This window comes from Heterodontus francisci, chromosome 5 (assembly GCF_036365525.1).
Source record: "Heterodontus francisci isolate sHetFra1 chromosome 5, sHetFra1.hap1, whole genome shotgun sequence".
NCBI lineage: Eukaryota > Metazoa > Chordata > Chondrichthyes > Heterodontiformes > Heterodontidae > Heterodontus > Heterodontus francisci.
Genome location: NC_090375.1, coordinates 49,168,991 through 49,188,718, shown reverse-complemented (window position 1 = coordinate 49,188,718; position 19,728 = coordinate 49,168,991). Strand labels below are relative to the sequence as shown.

Genomic DNA, 19,728 nt, shown 5'->3' with positions numbered 1-19,728 from the left:
GGTTAGTTACACTTTGCTGTGGTTTGTGGTTTTCAGCAGGAGTTCAACAACAATGATCTGCACTTCAGTGAGAAGTGGTTTCATGGGAAACTCGGTGGCGGGCGAGATGGTCGTCAGATAGCTGAGAAGCTTCTCCATGAGTACTGCACGGAGACCGGCGGAAAGGATGGCACCTTCCTTGTGCGGGAGAGCGAGACATTTGTGGGTGATTACACCCTGTCTTTCTGGTAGGTAACACCTAGATGTGAAGTCAAATAAAATTGAGTTCCTAACATTTGTATAGCCCAATTCAGCAGACAGACTTTTCCAAGGATTTTCCATATGGTCAGATAGAGCCTCTTTTACACCAATGAACAAAGATTTGGTCTGGAGAGGTACTTATACAAGGATTTCTGGGTCAGCTCATTTGTATACTCATCGTAGTAGTGATTGGTGTAAATCCCATATAAAATTGATGTCATCTGCCAGAGTAGATAGAGATTACAGTGCAGTCTTTAAAATGATTGTTCTGGCTGAACACTGCAGCAGCAAACTACTGGATAAACCAAATAAGAAAAGTGATGTTTGACTCATTCATTTCACTCTCAGGTAACTTTGCTGCATGTCTTATTAGACTTTTTTTTGTACCTTTCAAAAATGTCAACCAGAGGAGCAGCTGACATACACAACCAAACTAGGCAGCAGGGAATGGCACAAAAGAATGCAAAATGATTCCATAATTTCACAGATTGATACCTGGAAGCCCTCCTTGAGAAAACTGACACCAGGAGACACTGACTGCAGGGTCACCATCACAGTAAACTGTCACTTGAACAGAGCTGCGCCAAGTCTGCAGGCCAGTATCGCAAGTAGTTCAATGACCTCACCAGGGCAGCCATGGTAGCATACTGGACACTCTCCCGTTTCTTGCTTGACGACCCAGAGCACCACACACTCTTCACCCTCTTTCTGCTGCTGCATTGTTGCGGTGCCAGAGGTAATGAATTCCTCCAGTTCTGCTGCAAAGGGGGTCAGTCACCTGGTGAGCAGGTGTCAGTATTGCAGCCTGGGTGATATCACAGAGATTGCCTGAAATGAACCAGTATCATACAGGTTGAGTGTGGCAGTCACTTTGCAAACCAGAGTGAGAGAGAGCAATGTGGGTAGTTCCGCATGTGGCAGGGCTGCCCTATTGCCTTTTTGATGATGCACACTCTTTTCATACATATCTCCTTAGTAAGGTCTTTATATGACCTATGCTCCCTGTATATTCTGAAGGTGGTGGGGGGGGGGGGGGGGTGGAGGGGTGCTGATAATATTTAGCAGACTGCATATTCCCTAAATGCTACCTGATTCTCCTTTGCTTCATCATGTGCTGCTCCTCCAGGTTCAATCATAATGCACAGAAAAAGTGAATGCCATCCCTGCTCCTTGAGTAACTCTCACTTCGGGTAAGGAATGTGGGAATGCTGGTGGTCTGACCCTGCCAGAAGCAATAAGAGGTCTGTATAGGCACAATGACATTAAAAAAATCTCTGCAAAAAAAAATTCAGAGCAGCAGTAATCGTCAGTGAAACTCTTCACACTGTCAAGGTTCTAAATCTCCATACTTCTACCTGTCTCAGCTGATCCTGGTACCAGCTGCACCTTGTACCTAAGTACCTAATTCTCTAAGTTACCTGAGTTCAATGTGAGTGGAAAAACAGGATACTTGAGGCTGTAGCACCGCAGGGCCTCATTATTATGTATGCAAATGAAGGCATTTGGAATTCGGTGGGTGGATCGCAGGAAGGGCCAAAAGGGGCAGGGAACTCAGGGAGCAATTCAGAAATCTAGAAAAAGTGGATTCTACCCAATTTCCAAACACAAAATTTAATTTGCCCTGGTTATGCACCACAAATAGACCAAAAAGTGTGAGAATTTCACCACATGGTATCAGTGTAACCTTTCTTATTTAGCATGTTTTGAAAACATGTTCAGTTGTGGGGCTGGATCCATGGAAAACCCCTCGGGCTGTATACAGAAAATATTTGTTTGCTGCAAAAAGTACATGGCAGGTAAAATGAAATGTGTGAGTTGCCTCACAACCCTTCCTTGTATTGAAGGAAACTGATCTCCTTTGCACTCTTTGTATTGTTGACTTGGTGCTGTTTTGAACTGGTTTGTGATGTATTTTTTTACAGTTTTTTACGAATAAAGTATATTTTGGAAATTAAAATAAATAAATAACCGAGATAAACATCAACTGCTGCTGGAGGACTATCAATTCGGTGAAAGACGCTTTTTGGTCTGCCCGAAACTTGCTGGTCTTCCAGTGCATAGAGTTGTCCACGACCGAGTGTTGCAGACTGGCACATTCCAAGGTCCAGGACTACATGCTGAGGGATGCACTAAAGCTTGGGGCAGCCGCGGCAAAGGCTCAATGGGGAAAGACCACAGTGTAAGGTCCCCCCACCAAGGTGAACTGAAGGGCTGGATCCATGGAAAACCTCTCGGGCTGTATCCAGAAAATATGGGTTTGCTGCAAAATGTACATGGCATGTAAAATGAAATGGAAGGGTTGTGAGGCAACTTGCTCCTGTATTGAAGGAAACTGATCTCCTTTGCATCTTTGTATTGTCGACTTGGTGCTGTTTTGAACTGTATTGTAATGTTTTTTTTTACAGATTTGTATGAATAAAGTATATTTTGGAAAAAAATATATAAACAACCAAATGATTTCCTTTTCTTAATTTTGACACATTCATGTTATTGTAAGATGACATTGCCACAGTTTGATGCCAGCAATTCTATCCCGACAGCTGGCAAGTGCAAATCTGTCATCTCTATTCAATCTGCAGAGATCACCTGCTCTGTAAACTGGAAAATTATTTATCATTAAAATAATTTATTTTACATATTCAGTATTGGCTAGGCCTGGGAGAAGTAGGATTGTTGAGTAGAGAGACAGGTAATGCAGAAGGGCTGAGTGGTACAGATCATTAGCATGCTCTAAATTCACCTCTTAAACCAGGATTTGATTTTAGTCCAAGCCCAAAATGATGGAATGAAAATCACCCTCTCTGATATTGGCTTCCAAAGTGAAATAAATTTGAGGTGCTTTCAACTCAATTCAAAGTGGATCAAACCACCAGCACTTAATTGGAACATTTACTTACAGAATCTATGAAGAAATTTACATTAGGAAGTGGAAATGTCCCACTGGTTTAGTTTTTTCTGCTAGCATTTGAAAAATTATGGAGATTTATTCTGTGTCTATGAAGTTGTAGATGGCCTCAGAGTAATTAATGTTAACAATGGAAAGAAGTATCATTCCTAGCACCGAAGAACATTTTTTTGTGCATTCGATATGAATGTGGTGACACTCAACTGATTGGTTGGTAACAGTAGCATCAAATGTTGATTGGGCTCAGTATAGGGTCCCTTGCCTTTCATGGTATATATCAATGGTTTAGACTTAAATGTAGGGGGCATTATTAAGAAGGTTGCAAATGATACAAAAATTGGTTGTGTAGCTGATAATGAGGAAAGAAGCTGTAGACTGCAGAAAGATGGGCAAATCGAATTCAATCCAGAAAAGTGTGAGGTAATGCATTTGGGAAGGGCAAACAAGGGAATACACAATAAATAGTAGGATTTTAAGATGTGTAGAGGAATAGAGGGACCTTGGAATGCATGTCCACAGATTCCTGGATGTAGTAGGACAGGTAGATAGGGCGGTTAAGAAGGCATACGCAATACTTTCCTTTATTGGCTGAGGCATAGAGTATAAAAGCAGGGAGGCAACACTAGAACCTTATAAAATACTAGTTAAACTGTTGCTAGAGTACTGCTTACCATTTTGGTCATTGCACTAGAGAGGGTGCAAATGAGATTTACGGGTATGTTGCCCAGCATGAAGAATTTAGTTATGAGGAAAGACTGGATTGGCTGAGATTGTTTTCTTTGGAACAGTGGAGGTGGAGGGGCGATGTAATTGAGGTATGAAAAATTATGAGAGGCGTAGATAGAGTGGATAGGAAGGACCTATTTCCTTTAGTAGACCCAGGTCATAGATTTAAAGTAATTGGCAGAAGGATTAGAGCAGAGTTAAGAATTATTTTCACCCAGCGGGTGGTGGGGGTCTGGAACTCACTGCTTGAAAAGGTGGCAGAGGTAAGAACCCCCTTCACATGTATAAAAAAATTTGGATATACACTTGAAGTGTCTTAACCTACAGGGCTAAAAAGTTACAGGTCTGGAAGGTGCTGTTGAAGGACCTTTGCCAAGTTGCTGCAGGACATATTGTAGATGGTATATGCTGCTGCCACTGTGCACTGGTGTTGGAAGAAGTGAATGTTTAAGGTAGTGGATGGGGTACCGATCAAGTGGGCTGCTTTGTCCTGGATGGTGTAGAGCTTCTTGAGTATTGTTGGTGTTACACTCATTCAGGGAAGTGGAGAATATTCCATCACACACCTGACATGTGCCTTGTGGAAAGGCTTCGGGGAGTTGCGAGGGAAGTTTCTCGCTGCAGAATTCCCAGCATCTGACCTGCTCTTGTAGCCACAGTATTTATATAGCTGGTCCAGTTAAATCTCTGGTCATTGTTGACCCCCAGGATGTTGTTGGTGGAGAATTCAGTGATGCTAATGCTGTTGAATGTCAAGGGGTTCGATTCTTTCTTATTCAAGGTGGTCATTGCCTAGCACTTGTGTGGCATGAATGTTATTTGCCACTTATCAGCCCATGCCTGAATGTTGTCCAGGTCTTGCTGCATACAGGCATGGACTGCTTCAGTATCTGAGGAATTACGAATGGTACTGAATACCATGCAATCATCAGCAAACATCCCCACTTCTGACCTTACGTTGGAGGGAAGGTGATTGATGAAGTAGCTGAAGATGGTTGGGCCTAGGACTACCCTGAGGAACTTTTTCTTGCTCGCCATCAAAATAAGGCAAGGGAATGCTATTGGAGAGAGTAGCTTCCATAATACAAATCAAAGGGTCATATTAAAATATTTTTCACCAGGTATTGCCTGGTCTCCATTTGACAGATCCCAATAATGATGTGATTCAAATGTGAAATCTCAGAGGCATTCTATGGTGCACTGTGTGGGAGCATTTTGGAGACTGACCTTTGGTTAGGATTGAAATTCTTAGCAAAAAAAAGTTAGCAAGGACCAATGGACCAGGGAATTATTTCTCCTGGAAGGTGTCAGTTTAGGCAGGCATCAAGATCGGCACAGGCTTGGAGGGCCGAATGGCCTGTTCCTGTGCTATACTGTTCTTTGTTCTTTGTTCTTTACTTGCTCTCCACAATCAATTAATTTTGATCTGACTTATTTATTCCATTCACACAGGAGATCGGGGCGGGTTCAACACTGCCGCATACATTCGCGACAAGAAGCTGGCACCACAAAGTTCTACCTGACTGACAACCTGGTCTTTGACAGCCTGTATACCCTGATCAGCCATTACCGGGAGGTTCCATTGCGCTGTAATGAATTTGAAATGAGACTGACTGACCCAGTACCACAACCAAATGCTCATGAAAGCAAAGAGTGAGTGTTATGTAGAATATATATATATATATATCAGCTTTTTAAATTGAGAAACCTAGATGAAAAGTGAAGGTCCTTTAGGCTTTTGCTGGGATCCTGTAATGCATATTTCCGTGGGAAGGTTACAATGTTTCAAAGGATTGCTTTATCAATACAAATGGGTTGCTTTTTTTGTATTTTTGATTAAGCATCTAATTAAGGTCCACAGGATGCGGTACTATCAAAGTTGAAGAGTGTAAAAGAAAATAGGAGTTAAATCAAGAAGCGTTTTGGTAATAATGAAGCTTGGGTTTTAAAATCTTGTTGATTATAAGAGGGGAGGAAAGACTGAGAGGGTTGAATTTTTCCACAGTGTATAGGTTATGTCTTTAGGATGTGGGCAAGGCTGGTATTTATTGCCCATCCCTAGTTGCCATTGAGAGGTGATGGTGGGCCTTCTTCTTGAATTGTTGCAGTCTACGTGGTGAAGGTGCTCCCACAATAGAGTTAGGGAGTTCCAGGATTTTGACCCAACAACATTGAAGGATTGGTGATATATCTCCAAGTCAGGATGGTCTGTGAGTTTGAGGGGATTTTGGAGGTGATGACGTATCCACGGACTTGCTACCCTCTAGGTGATGAAGGTTGCGGGTTTGGGAGGTCCTAGACAAGAAAAAGGAACGGCGAGAGGTCAGAGACTGAAAAAAATGAGGGGGTGTTCAGTGATTAAGAATGTTATGTGATATCAGAATATGATTATAAGAATGAGGGCCTCTCCCTCTCTATCTGAACAGCCAAATGAGAACTCTGCTATGTGATTATATGAATGAATTGTTCCATTAGGTGGTACCACGCGAATCTAACACGCCTACAGGCTGAGCACATGCTCATGAGAGTACCACGGGACGGAGCCTTCTTAGTGCGCAAACGGAATGAGCTCAACTCATATGCCATATCCTTCCGGTGAGTGATCATGAATATTATGACTGAATTAATATTTATGTAAGCGACACAAATGGTCCTTTTATTTTAGTCAGATTGCTGAATGGATCATAGAGTCATACAGCACAGAAACAGGCCCTTCGGCCCATCATGTCTGTGCCGGCCATCGAGCAGCTACCTATTCTAATCCCATTTTCCATCACTTGGCCCGTAGCCTTGTATGCTATGGTGTTTCAAGTGCTCATCTAAATACTTCTTAAATGTTGCGATGGTTCCTGCCTCTACTGTCTCTTCAGGCAGTGTGTTCCAAATTCCAACCACCCTCTGGGTGAAAATTTTTTTCTTCAAATCCCCTGCATGAGTCAACCATGAATATTAACAACAGATAAAATTTATATCAGTTGAGAGATGGTACAGTAGGGTCATCAATTTGCATTTACCTGCAAGTTCACATCTAGTCCAGACTGATGGGATGAAAATAAAAACAGAAAATGCTGGAAAAACTCAGACCTGCTGAATATTTCCAGCACTTTCTGTTTTGATTTCAGATTTCCAGCATCTGCAATATTTTGCTTTTGATGTGATGAAAATCTCATCTGTCTTCTGGTTGCATGAATTAGGTTTTGTCAGAATGAAAAACAAAACTGCTCCCAATTAAGCACTAACTTGACAATCTCTCTCAAAGAAGCCACATCATATTTAGTGTAAGGAATGGAAAAATATTATACTGGTCCACAAGGAGACACTCCTCTGAGTTTGGGATGATGCATATCATTGGAAGCTGAATAGAGGAAGCTTTATTTTATTTTAATCTGCGCTATATCTGACCTGGGAGTGCCTGGCACCGTCACAAGTACCTGAAATGGGGAAGTTTTGCAATCCCAGCACTAACATCTCTCCTCTTAATGAGCAGAAAAGGAACTTAAACAAACAGGAAGATTCATTCAAAAAAACATAAATTAATTCAGCAAGTTGTGAAACCCTTGGAAAATTGGCTCCCTGGCCACCAATCACCATGAAAATGGGTTTCTAGTCTCATGTACAAAACACATCTTGTGCATGACTTCCAGGGCGGAGGGGAAAATTAAACACTGCCGGATCCAGCAGGAAGGACGCCTCTTCATGCTTGGCAGCTCAGCGGAATTTGAGAGCCTGGTGGACCTGGTGAATTATTACGAAAAGCATCCCCTGTATCGTAAAATGAAACTGCGGTACCCAATCAACGAGGAAACCTTGGAGAAGATGGGCACAACAGTAAGTGTGGAGTTTGGTGATTCTATTCCTTCACTTTTCATTTTGGGGGTTTTTCATTCTCAATTCCCACTCTATGGAAGTCCCAGCTGTCAATAAAGTTTAAAATTCTACTCCATAGACAAGAGTGCATATTCTAGGCTGACACCACCCCTGTGCAGTATAAAGGGAGTGCTGCATTGTCAGAAGTACCAGCTTTCAGGTGAGATGTTATACTGACGCCCTGTATGACCTTTCAAGTAGATGTGAGGGATCCCATGACACTATTTTGAAGAAGAGCAGTGGAATTCTCCCTAGCGTCCTGACCAATATTTACCCTTCAACTAACATCAGTAAAATAGATTATCTGCTCATTATCACATTTCTGTTTGAGGGAGCTTGTGTGCAAATTTCCTGCTGCATTTTCTATATTACATCAGTGACGACATTCAAAAGTACTTCATTTGCTGTGAAGTGTTTGGAGACATCTATGTTTGGTTAAAGATGCTATATAAATGCAAGGTCTTTATTTGTTTTTCTTTAAAGTTTGCCAAATAAATTTGCACCTAGTGGAGGTTGTCTCCTTTGAAGAAGGAGGAACTGGTGGGTAATTCAGCAGCAGTCAGACACCTGATTATAGCTGAGCTTGCACACAGGCCTGGGAGCAAATACTGTAGCTGCCTCTTCAATAACGCATAAGACTTAGAAAAGATCAGAGTGGTTGAAAAAATTAAAATTATTAAACAAAAATGAATAAGAGTAGCTAGCTCAACATTCAGCTGCTGCTCTTCCTGTTATATAGAGATTCACTCATCAGACTGTGTTCTTCACTGATTATTGATTACTTTCCTTCCAGGAACTGGACTATGGAGCCCTGTATGAAGTGCGGACTCCTCATTTTTATGTTGAAGCCAATAAGATGCCAACTGCAAGGGTAAGTTGTAGATGACTGAGCATTTTTGGTCTGTGGGGCTGGGTGGTACAACAGGTTATCACACTATCCTTTTTCCTTTAGGGTCTGTAAGTGGTTCCAGCCCAGGCTGGTGGGACAAAAGCCTTCCTTCTCTTTTGGCTGTGAGGGTTTGGTGTAAATAAATTTGTCGCCATCTTAATTCAGTTCCTAGTGGGAACAGGCAAAATTGGGCACTAATCTGGCAGTTTCACTCAGACTACAGGATTGCCAGCATGAAAAATGCAAATAGTGCTGTTGTTGGTCCTCTTCTGAGGTTGACCATGGATCTTAGTTATAGAAGAGAAAATAGAGCTCTGACTCGAATCCTGTGTTGTACGAGCAGACAACTAGCCACACTCCAGAGTGAGCTGGATTTCTTGCATTCCAACTGGGTGCAGGTCATGGCATTGGCCTTCAGAGGGGTAAGTGTCCTCACTGGGCTCCTGCCACGGACAGGGTTAGTAATGATGGAGGCCATCTAGATACCCTGTACACACAAGAGTCTGATGCCCTAACATTATTTTCATGCTCAAATCAAAAATGAGGAGAAAATCAGTGGGAATTTGACTCTGCTCTCTTCCAGTGCACCGTTAAAGCGCTGTACGATTACAAAGCCCAGAGAGAGGATGAACTGTCCTTCTGTAAACAGGCCCTGATACACAACGTCGACAAGCAAGATGGTGGATGGTAAGTTCGCTGAAGGAACAGATTTGCTGTTCAAGATTGAAATTTATGCCAAATAGGTTGTGATGTTAACTGGGATTATAAAGAAAATTAGGAGAACAAGAGTGAAAGATGTCAAAATTTTGCAAAATAGAAAAGATGGAAAGCATGACTTTGTCTCTGAGGAATGGAAATGGAGAATATGGGAAATAGAACAAGTCAAACTATAGTTGCTTGATAGTACAGAACTTGAGTATTGCTGAAAAAAAGAGACATGCTGTCGAAGCTTTTCATTTTGTACTAATCAGGACAGATGCAAAAATGCCAAATTTCAAAGGGAGCAATCATTTATACTGTGAAAAGGGTGCTGATTGGTTGGCAAGTCGACTCTGATTGGTTGAGGCGTTGCCATGGAGAAGGCAACAGGGAACTATTGCCCAAAGACATTTTAATTCAAAAAAGGTGCAATGCCTGGACAGGTTCCTTTTGGCTGCAGAGGACAGATCACTGCACATGAATATATGTAGCCTCTAGCAAGCGTAAGTGAGCCACATTGTCAGCCCAACTGATAATCTTAAATTGGTTGTTAGTGTAATTCTTAGCACACTCAGGATTTTCAGTAAATGCTGTCCAATCGCGGAATCACATCGTTAGACATTGTGTTCAAACTATCAGAAGTAAGCAAAGGAGAATCAAGAAGATTGGAGAATTTGGGAGAGTGAGAGATTGGGAAAAAGAGAAGCTAGGAGCTGGGAGATGGAGAGTCTGAGGGCTTCCATTGATGGAGACAATTGAGAACATGAGGGACATTCGTGTGAGAGGCTGAGAGCTGGAAGCACGATTGAGAACTGGAAAATCGGGGCTAAGAGCTAGGAGCAAAAAACTGTGAGCTGGGAGTATGGGAAGCTGATAATTGGAAATGTGAGAGGTGGACAGCTCATAATATGACTGAGAGCTGGGAATATAAGAGGCTAACAGTTGGGAGTTTGCGTGGGAGGCTGGAAGCAGGAAATGCAAGAAGCCAAGAGCTGGTATTATACTGTCATAGACTAAATATGTTGGGTATGTACACCAGTGCCAGCTTTTAGACAGTTTGTGAGGTAAATGAAAATTACTAGAAATTAAACGCAGGACTTCACTGTCATAACATGAGAAAACATGGAATAAGAAAAGATTTTTCACTTACATTGAATGTGTTCTAACTGTGTGGTCCGTATCCCATTTGTTTAATCTCCTGAAGAAATGTCTGCACTATTTCCTTCAAAGATAAAGATGTAAATAGCCATATAATCTCACACCCATATTCTTGGCTTGGACTGGTTACCTCCTATAGATTTTACATTCATGGTTCAGGATGAAGCTGACATATCCTGGGGAGTACTCAATCATTTCCATTTGAATTCATAACTAGGTATTGGTGATTTTTGTTTTGAACATATCAAGACAAGGGATATTCGTAGCACTCCCAAACCAGGAGTAAAGATCCCTCTGCTCTGCCCAATAAAGTCCCTCAGCTCCAACCATTTGCATCCATCTTCAGCCAGAAGTGCCGAGTGGATGATCCATCTCGGCCTCTTCCTAAGGTCCCCAGAATCACAGATGCCAGTCTTCAGCCAATCCGATTCACTCCATGTGATATCGAGAAATGGCTGAGGGCACTGGATACTGCAAAGGCTATGGGCACTGACAACATTCCGGCAATAGTACTGAAGACTTGTGCTCCAGAACTAGCCATGCCCTTAGCCAAGCAGTTCAGGTACAGCTACAACACTGGCATCTACCCGGCAATGAGGAAAATTGTCCAAATATGTCCTATCCACAAAAATCAGGACAAATCCAACCCGGCCAATTACCGCCCTATCAGTCTACTCTTGATCATCAGCAAAGTGATGGAAGGGGCCGTCAACAGTGCTATCAAGCGGCACTTGCTTAGCAATAACCTGACCACCAATGTTCAGTTTGGGTTCTGCCACTCAGATCCTGACCTCATTACAGCCTTTATCTAAACATGGACAAAAGAGCTGAAATCAAGAGGTGAGGTGAGAGCAACTGCCCTTGACATCAAGGCAGCATTTGACCGAATATGACATCAATGAGCCCTCGCAAAACTGGAGTCAATGGGAATCAGGGGGAAACCTCTCCACTGGTTGGAGTCATACCTAGCGCAAAAGAAGATGGTTGTGGTTGTTGGAGGTCAATCATCTCAGTCCGAGGATATCACTTCAGGAGTTCCTCAGGGTAGTGTCCTAGGCGCAACCATCTTCAGCTGCTTCATCAATGACCTTCCCTCCATCATAAGGTCAAAAGTGGGGATGTTTGCTGATGATTGCACAATGTTCAGCACAATTCACAACTCCTCAAATACTAAAGCAGCCTGTGTCCAGATGCAGCAAGACCTGGAAAACATCCAGGCTTGGGCTGATAAGTGGCAAGTAACATTTGTGCCTCACAAGTGCCAGGCAATGACCATCTCCAACAAGAGAGAATCTAACCATCTCCCCTTGATTTTCAATGGCATTACCAGTGCTGAATCCCCCACCATCAACATCCAGGGTCTTACCATTGACCAGAAACTGAACTGGACCAGCCACATAAATGCTGTGGTTACAAGAGCAGGTCAGAGGTTAGGAATTCTGCGACAGGTAACTCACCTCCTGTCTCCCCAATGCCTGTTCACCAGGTCAGGAGTGTGATGGAATACTCTCCACTTGCCTGGATGAGTGCAGCTCCAACAACACTCAGGAAGCTCGATGCCATCCAGGACAAAATGCTCACTTGATCAGCATCCCATCCACCACCTTCAACAGTCACACCCTTCACTACCGATGTACAGTGGCAGCAATGTGAACCACCTACAAGATGCACTGCAGCAACTCGCCAAAGTTCATTCGACAGCACCTTCCAAACCTAGAAGGACAGCAGCAGATGCAGAGGAAGGCCACCACCTGCAAGTTTCCCTCCAATCCACACACCATCCTGACTTAGAACTATATCGCCATTCCTTCACTGTCACTGGATCAAAATCCTGGAACTCCCTTCCTAACAGCACTGTTGGTGTACCTACATCCGAAGGACTGCAGCAGTTCAAGAAGGCAGCTCACCACCACCTTCTCAAAGGCAATTAGGGATGGGCAATAACTGCTGGCCTAGCCAGCGATGCCCACATCCCACGAATGAATAAGAAAAACCTCCCAGTGTAATGTTTCTCACACCAGCCATCCTGTGGGCTTACCATGTGAATCCACCATTTCAGTGCTGATTATGGACACTTATTTACTTTGGGCCCTTGACCAATGGAACTATATAGAAACTATATACAAAGTTCATTTAGGAACTTTACACACAGTAGAGAGAGAAAACCTTATTTCCATCAGTCTGAGATGGAATTGAACCCAGATTCCTGAGTTCAAAGGCCAGAGGCTAATGTCCTTCCTGCCATCTCATTCTATTCCTATAGCCTAGTCTTAAACCTTTGGTTAACGACTGCTCCCTGCTATTTGTGCAGATGTGTATTTATGGTCTGTGTTTTCATGCATTTGTGCATGTGTATATATGTATCTGTCCACACATGTATATATGTGTGTGTATTTATGCAAATGTTGGCTGAAGTCCTGACGATACCTGAAAATACCTCTTCAGTGACACAGTTGTGTTTCCAAATAAAATTAATAGTCTATTTCTATCAACTTTTCATTCTGGTGGATCAATATTTTACAGAGATGTCAGGGAGGAAGTGGCCTATTGCAATGCCTCAGTATGGTGTGATGGTGATGGAAGGAAGTGGGCATTACCAATACCTCTGTATAACAATAGTGTTGGGGAGAAAGTAGCCTATCGTAGTGCTACTGTATGGTGTGACAGTAATGGGAGAAAGTGGCCTATTGCAGTACCCCTGTGTGGTGCGATGGTGATGGGGAAGAGCAAATAAATAACCAACAGGAGAAAATAATTAATTAAAATAGAAAGTACCAGAAAAGGTGGAAATGTTATTGAAGCTGGCTTATTTCTTGTATTCTGCTGGTGTTTCTTTCCTCATCCTGAATATTTTCCCTCAACCCCAATCAGGTGGCGAGGAGACTATGGAGGCAAAAAACAGCTGTGGTTTCCAGCAAACTATGTGGAAGAGATAACCAACACACTGGTGCCTGAACAGGATGAAGCAGTAAGAAATTGTTTTGACTTTTAGTATAGTGTGGCTGAAACCATTGGATAGCAGTTTGTTAGGTGCATTAACGGCTTGCAGCCCTCACAAGCATTTAAATAAAATGTATTTATGTGCTGAACGTAAAAGTTTGGAATTAAAAATTCCACACAATGAGGACAAGTTAGCTTTATAAATAGAGGTACAAAGTACAAAAGCAGGGAAATTATGTTTAAACCTTTATAAATCACTGGTTAGGCCTCAGCTGAAGTATTGCGACCAATTCTGGGAACCACACTGTAGGAAGGCAAGGCCATGCAAAGGAGATTTATTAGAATGGTCTAAGGGATAAGAATCTTCAGTTATATAGATAGACTAGAGAAGCTAGAATTCTTCTCCTGAGAGCAGAGAAAGACCAGGGAAAATTTGAAAGATGTGCTCAACATTATAAGGGGTTGTGATGGAGTAGGTAGAGATAATCTGTTTGCATTGTCAGGAGGGTCAGCAACTTAAGGATGCAGATTTAAGATAATTGGCAAAAGAACCAGGGAGAGATGAGCAAAATTTTTTTATGCAGCAAGTTATTATGATGTGGAATGCACTGCTTGAAAGGGTGGTGGAAACAAATCCATAGTAACTTTGAAAAGGGAATTGGATATATACTTGAAAAAGAAAAAAAATGCAAGGCTATGTGGAAAGAACAGGGGAGAGGAACTAATTGGATAGCTCTTTCAAAGATCTGGTACAGATACAATGGGCTGAATGGCTTCCTGTGCTGTAAAAGTCTATGATTCTAAGGCACTTCCATTTAAGCTGAAGAAAACCTGGGAATGAAGGTGAAGGAATGTTCCAGAATAAGAGAATGGGCTTGTCCTCAAACAAAATTATTTAAAATCTCACCTTGCTAAGGCCAGCCATCTGATTGGGTGTCTGTTGTTTTGTCTCTTATTTCTTGTTCATACCACTTGCCACTACCATTCCTTCATTTCAGTGGATAAAAAGGAGGTATTGGAGAAGGGTTCAGCACCAGGTCCGCCATTGGTTGTGTGCGCATTCTCAGTCACACACTGCAGTGGAATAGGGGTGAGCAGAGTCTAGGCAGTTCGCCACGAGCTGATCGAGCTCTTAGTCTCGGTCTTCCTGCAGTAGGAAAGGGATAACCATTGTCCAAGCAATCCACCAATAGGTTTGAGATTTACATTGCTGGGATTTAACAACTCTAATGGCTTCTTTTATTGGAGTTATCCCACACCCACTTTTCGGAAACCTCTTTGTAGACTGGAAATGAACGGCCCTCTTTTTAAACAAGTCTTAGAAACTTGCAAATGTGGCAGTATGACACTTAAGCGTGACAGATGCAGCTCATAAACTTTTATATATATCAAATAATACAGATATAGATGTGTTTTGTAATTTATATTTTCTTTTCTGTACCTACAGTCTGTGGAAAACAGCCCACTGGGAAGTTTCCTCAAAGGATTTATTGATGTTCCAACATGTCATGTCGGTGAGCAGCCTTGCAAAGATCTCACAGTCCCATTATTCCTGTTTTCTGTTGAATTTTGTGGCTGTCAACTTCAGCAACAGAAAATGTCTATAAACCCAAAGGTTTAACTTTGTCTGATAGTACACTGCTTGATAAATTCACATAAAAATATTTCAAAGGGATTTATGACTGCACTACAGTAACACACAAAGAAATTTAATACAGATAGATTTATGGATAAACTGCCAAAAGAAAGAGCTGACACAGACTTAATGAACCGAGTGACCTCCTTCTGTGTTGTAAACATTCATGTCAAAGTAATGTTAGCATTAAGCACTTCCAGGTCAGTTACAGCACAGGCATGCACACTGCCCCCAGCAATGTGGCTTAACCCCAACCTCAAAGACCACTTTCTAAAGCAGCAGTGTAGCACTTTTCCATTGCGTGTCAGACTTGGCTCAGTAGTAGCAATCTTGCCTTTGAGTCAAAAGGTTATGGGCATGAATCCCACTTCAGAAACTTGAACATCTAATCTAGGTTGGTATTTCTGTGCAGTACTGAGGGAGTACTGCACTTTCAGAGCTTCCATCTTTCAGATGTGATGTCCACCCTTTCAGGTGGAGGTAAAAGATCCCACGTCACTATTCAAAGAACAGTATTGGAGTCCTGGCCAATAACTAACTTAAGGAAGAGATGAAGAGAGTGAAGGATTTAGGGAGGGAAATCTAGATTGTGGGGCCTAGTTAGTTGAAGACACAACCATCTATGGTGAGGCAAAGAGATGAGGGGATGCACAAGATGTCAGAGTCAGAGGAACGGTGTGTATGAGAGGGGCTGTAGGGCTGGAAGAAGTTATGGAGATAGAGTTGATGAGGGCGTGGTGGGATTTAAATACAAAGATGAGAATTTTAAACTTGAGACATTGGAAGCCAATGTAGGTCAGTCAGAACAGGGTTGATGGATGAGCATGAGTTTGTACATGGAATAGGATGTGAGTAGCTACTAATTAGTGTCTATTAAGAGACAGAAAAATCACAGAACCAAAATGGATCAATAGACTGAATGCATACAGTTAATGGAATATTTGATTGCTCACTAATGCTTTAGAACAGTTCTAAAAACCAAGTCCCAAAGCTCTTGCATATCTCTGTGGTAACTTTTAAGACTGGAACCATGATTCTTTGATGAAAAGCTTTTGTGTGTGAAAGACATTTCACAGACTCCCTTCAAGCCTCTGCCTCATATAGCAGCAGGGGTAGAAGGGAAGAGAACTGAAGAGATTCATTTAGCAGTCTCAGTTATATCTCATTCTTATGTTTGACGTCCAAAATAGCATTAAGAAAGACAGATAGGTATCATTCACAACTAAGCAAAACTGCCTTGTAAATCAAGACAAGTTTCCAAGTTATATGGACAGGCTATCGGAGGCACAATTTGGGCAATTTAACTACCTTCTGAACAAATCAGAATGACCAGTGTGGTAAGCAGGACCCCTCTTGAGACAAACACCACAACTATTGGCTCTTTAGTTAACTGTTAACATAGGCAGTTGATAACCTAATGTTAACTATTTCTATCACTTGGCAGACTTAGCATCTATTACAGATATACTTGTCAGATATTACAGCATATGTGTCTGTTTAACATTTCAGGTCTGTGACCTTTCACCAGAACCTGATGAAGGGTCACAGACCTGAAACGTTAACTCTGTTTTTTTTTCTCCACAGACACTGACAGACTGGCTGAGTATTTCCAGCATTTTCTGTTTTTATTTCAGATTCCCAGCATCTGCAGTATTTTGCTTTTATCTTGACAGAAAACTGCCAATAAGCAAATCAATTTTTTTTTAAAATAGTCATTCTTGGAATGTGAGCATCGTTTGCAAGGCCCGCATTTATTTCCCATCCCTAATGCTGTTGAGAAAATGGTGGTCAGCGTTCTTCACGAACCACTGCAGTTTGTGGGTGAATATACTCCCACGATACAGTTAGGTAGGGAGTTTCAGAATTTTGACATGGTGATGAATATGTTCAGTTTGGGATGGTGTGTGACTTGAAGGGGAACTTGGAAGAGGTGATGTTGCCATGCACCTATTACTTTTGTCCTTCAAGATGGGGGATGTTGCGGGTTGACAGGTGCTGCCGAAGAAGCCTTGGCGAGTTGCTGCAGTGAATCCCGTTGATAGTATTTAGCATAAATAGTATTTTCTTTTCAATCAAACAACTATTTACCAAATAGTTTGCACATTTTCCACCTTCCCCATATATAGAAACAGACATCTATCCTAACAAACAGATACAAAAAGCAATTTAAAAATAATTACAATAATAGCAAGCTTCAAAATCTATAATTACATTGTAGAGATTCCTATGTTCTAAAACAAGATAGACCTCTGATGTGTCATAATCAGAGATGAGACAATAGTATTTTAACCCAAAAGCTTCAAAGTGGGCAACGAACCTAGGGAGCCTGGAGACTTGGAAGCCTGGGTGATCTTAATGGGCTTGGCTTATTTACATAAATTTTCCCACAGTCCTTTCTGAACTCGGCCAGATCCACTGACCGACTGGTGGGTGGGAGCAGGAATTTGGCAACAGGAGACCTCAGCAGGGGGCCCGTGGGATTAGACTTGCCAATCAGTGGGGTGTGGTGAGTGGGGGGCAGCTGGTGGGAGGGGGCTGGCAGGGAAGAGAGGGTGTGGCGCTGGAGGTGATCAGGGGAGAGGGGAATCCTGTGGCAAGAGAAGCCCAAGGTTTCCTTGTGAAAGCTGGAGGAGTACTCCTGCTCCCTCCTAGCTCACAAGGAAACCTGAAATCATCTTTTTTTAAACTTACCCGTTGGACCTCTTCTGACTCACCATCCTCCTCCTGTCAGATCTAGTCTGATGGGGAAGCTGTCACTGCCCACCTCCTCCACCCCACTGCCCACCCTGTTTTCCACCAGGCAGGGAGAGCTAAAACTGGAGCCAATTACCTTTTTCAAAAATGTATTAGATTCTATATTAAGTGACTGTGATTTGTCCGCACCATATTAATGTTATCAGCATTTACTCGACAGTTATTCAGAAGGAAGGGAAAGGAAGCAAGCAGTATGTGTTCACAATCCACTCCCAACAAATGTCCCACCCTGTGCAGATGTTGGATGTGGCTGCAGATAGTCAAGAGGATCTGAATGACTGGGCTGCCAAGATCCGGGAGGCAACACAAAACGCAGATGCCAGAGTAAGTGTGAGACAAAAGCCATTGGGAGATGGTGGCACAATGGAACTTATTCTTGCCATCAACTCTGTCCAATTCTTAAAGGAGCTGGAAGCTACAAGTGAGGCCCAACTGGGTACAGCGACTGCTTTATTTTCCAGTAGCAGAATACAGTTTTAACTTAGTTCCCCTGGTCGCTGTGAGTTTGACTAGTGAATAGCTGATCCAATAACAGTTAATTTCTATCCCTACGTAAAGTCCTGTTTACCAATCACTTTTAGGAATACGTGCTCACTCGTGTTCAAATGACTCTGTGGCCTCACCCCTCTTGATCTCTGTAACCTCCTCAAGCCCCACAATCCTCAAAGAACTCTGTGTTCCTCCAACTACTGTCTCTTGTGCATTCTCAATTTCATTCAACGGCAATGTCCAGGCCCTAAGCCCCAGAATTCCCTCCTCAAACATCATCACCTCTCTTTCCTCCTTTAAGACACTGCTTATAACCTACCTCTTTGAACAAGCACCTGTTCTAATATCTTGTTCCTTGGCTTGGTGTCAATTTTTGCCTGATGACACTCCTGTGAAGTGCCTTATGATGTTTTATTCTGTTAAAGACGCTATATAAGTGCAGGTTGTTGTTTTGCTCTTTGTTGAGTTAGCTGATTTCAGCCAAGGCATGGTTGAGGTGGTTGTATTTTGACTAAACTCCTTGGGTTAGAGAAGGGAAAACACTTCTGATCATGATTCAGTGACCTTTGCTTGAAATGTATGTGTGTGTGTGTGAATGTGTAAGTGTGTTTTGAGTGAAAACAAGATTAGGCTCAGTTGTGAGGCTCTTCATGATCATACATCCCATTGACACAAACACTGACGATTTACTGCAAAAAGAAAACATGATTCGGGTCTTTAAAACGCTGAGTTACATGGATGGTGTGGATGAAAGTGAGGTATTTAACTGTGAGCGATGAATTTAGAGCATATAGGTTTAAAATGGACATGTCTCATGCAAGTCTGACGGTCTTTTCACAGGGAGTGTGGATAAGTGGCACATGTTGCTGGCTAAAGCAGCTGAAGCCAGGTGATCAATTCCTTTAAAAAGTATCTGGATATATCTGACTGGAAATGGGATTAATTGGCTGTGGGTAGGGATTGGTATGGACTCAGATTCTCAAATATTCCATAGGAACATGACGGTTCGTGTGTTTCTGAGGCAGGGTACGGAATGCTGTTTTAAGGACAACGAGCTTGGTAGTGGGGATATGAATGCCCAGGCTAAGTAGGGGAAAAGTCATTCCTGGTTGCTATCTCATGACCCTGCTAGAAATTCCTGCTTGTAGACAATTGGTGAGAATAGGAAGATATATTTCAAGGTTGAGCAATCTGTTGTGATTCATAAGTATAGAATGGTCACTTAGGCAAGGTACTGGAGAATGGGCAGTACCTGTGAAACCGTACCCCAGTATGAGTCAACTCCTTTAGGAGAGGACAATAAGAAAATAAGATTTTCTTTTCATTCTTAGGATATGAGTGTCGCTGGTGAGTTTGGTATTTATTACCCATCATTATCCTTGGGAAGGTGGCGGTTGGCCTTTTCCTTGAACCACTTTTCCTTGG

The 19,728-nt window shown here is 42.3% G+C and overlaps 1 protein-coding gene across 2 annotated transcripts in view; it reads left to right on the top strand.

Annotated features, from left to right (window-relative positions):
* LOC137369829 (1-phosphatidylinositol 4,5-bisphosphate phosphodiesterase gamma-1-like) overlaps window positions 1–19,728 on the top strand; it is a 205,868-nt gene that overhangs the window by 158,514 nt on the left and 27,626 nt on the right. Inside the window, exons 16-24 of one of the 2 annotated variants that reach the window (XM_068031407.1) lie at window positions 40–227; window positions 5,324–5,524; window positions 6,347–6,466; window positions 7,516–7,699; window positions 8,532–8,609; window positions 9,211–9,314; window positions 13,356–13,452; window positions 14,872–14,938; window positions 17,975–18,138. In XM_068031407.1, the coding sequence (XP_067887508.1) occupies window positions 40–227; window positions 5,324–5,524; window positions 6,347–6,466; window positions 7,516–7,699; window positions 8,532–8,609; window positions 9,211–9,314; window positions 13,356–13,452; window positions 14,872–14,938; window positions 17,975–18,138 (1,203 nt within the window). Of the gene's footprint in view, window positions 1–36; window positions 228–5,323; window positions 5,525–6,346; window positions 6,467–7,515; window positions 7,700–8,531; window positions 8,610–9,210; window positions 9,315–13,355; window positions 13,453–14,871; window positions 14,939–17,974; window positions 18,139–19,728 lie in introns of both variants that reach the window. The other variant, XM_068031406.1, reaches the window with a different exon arrangement.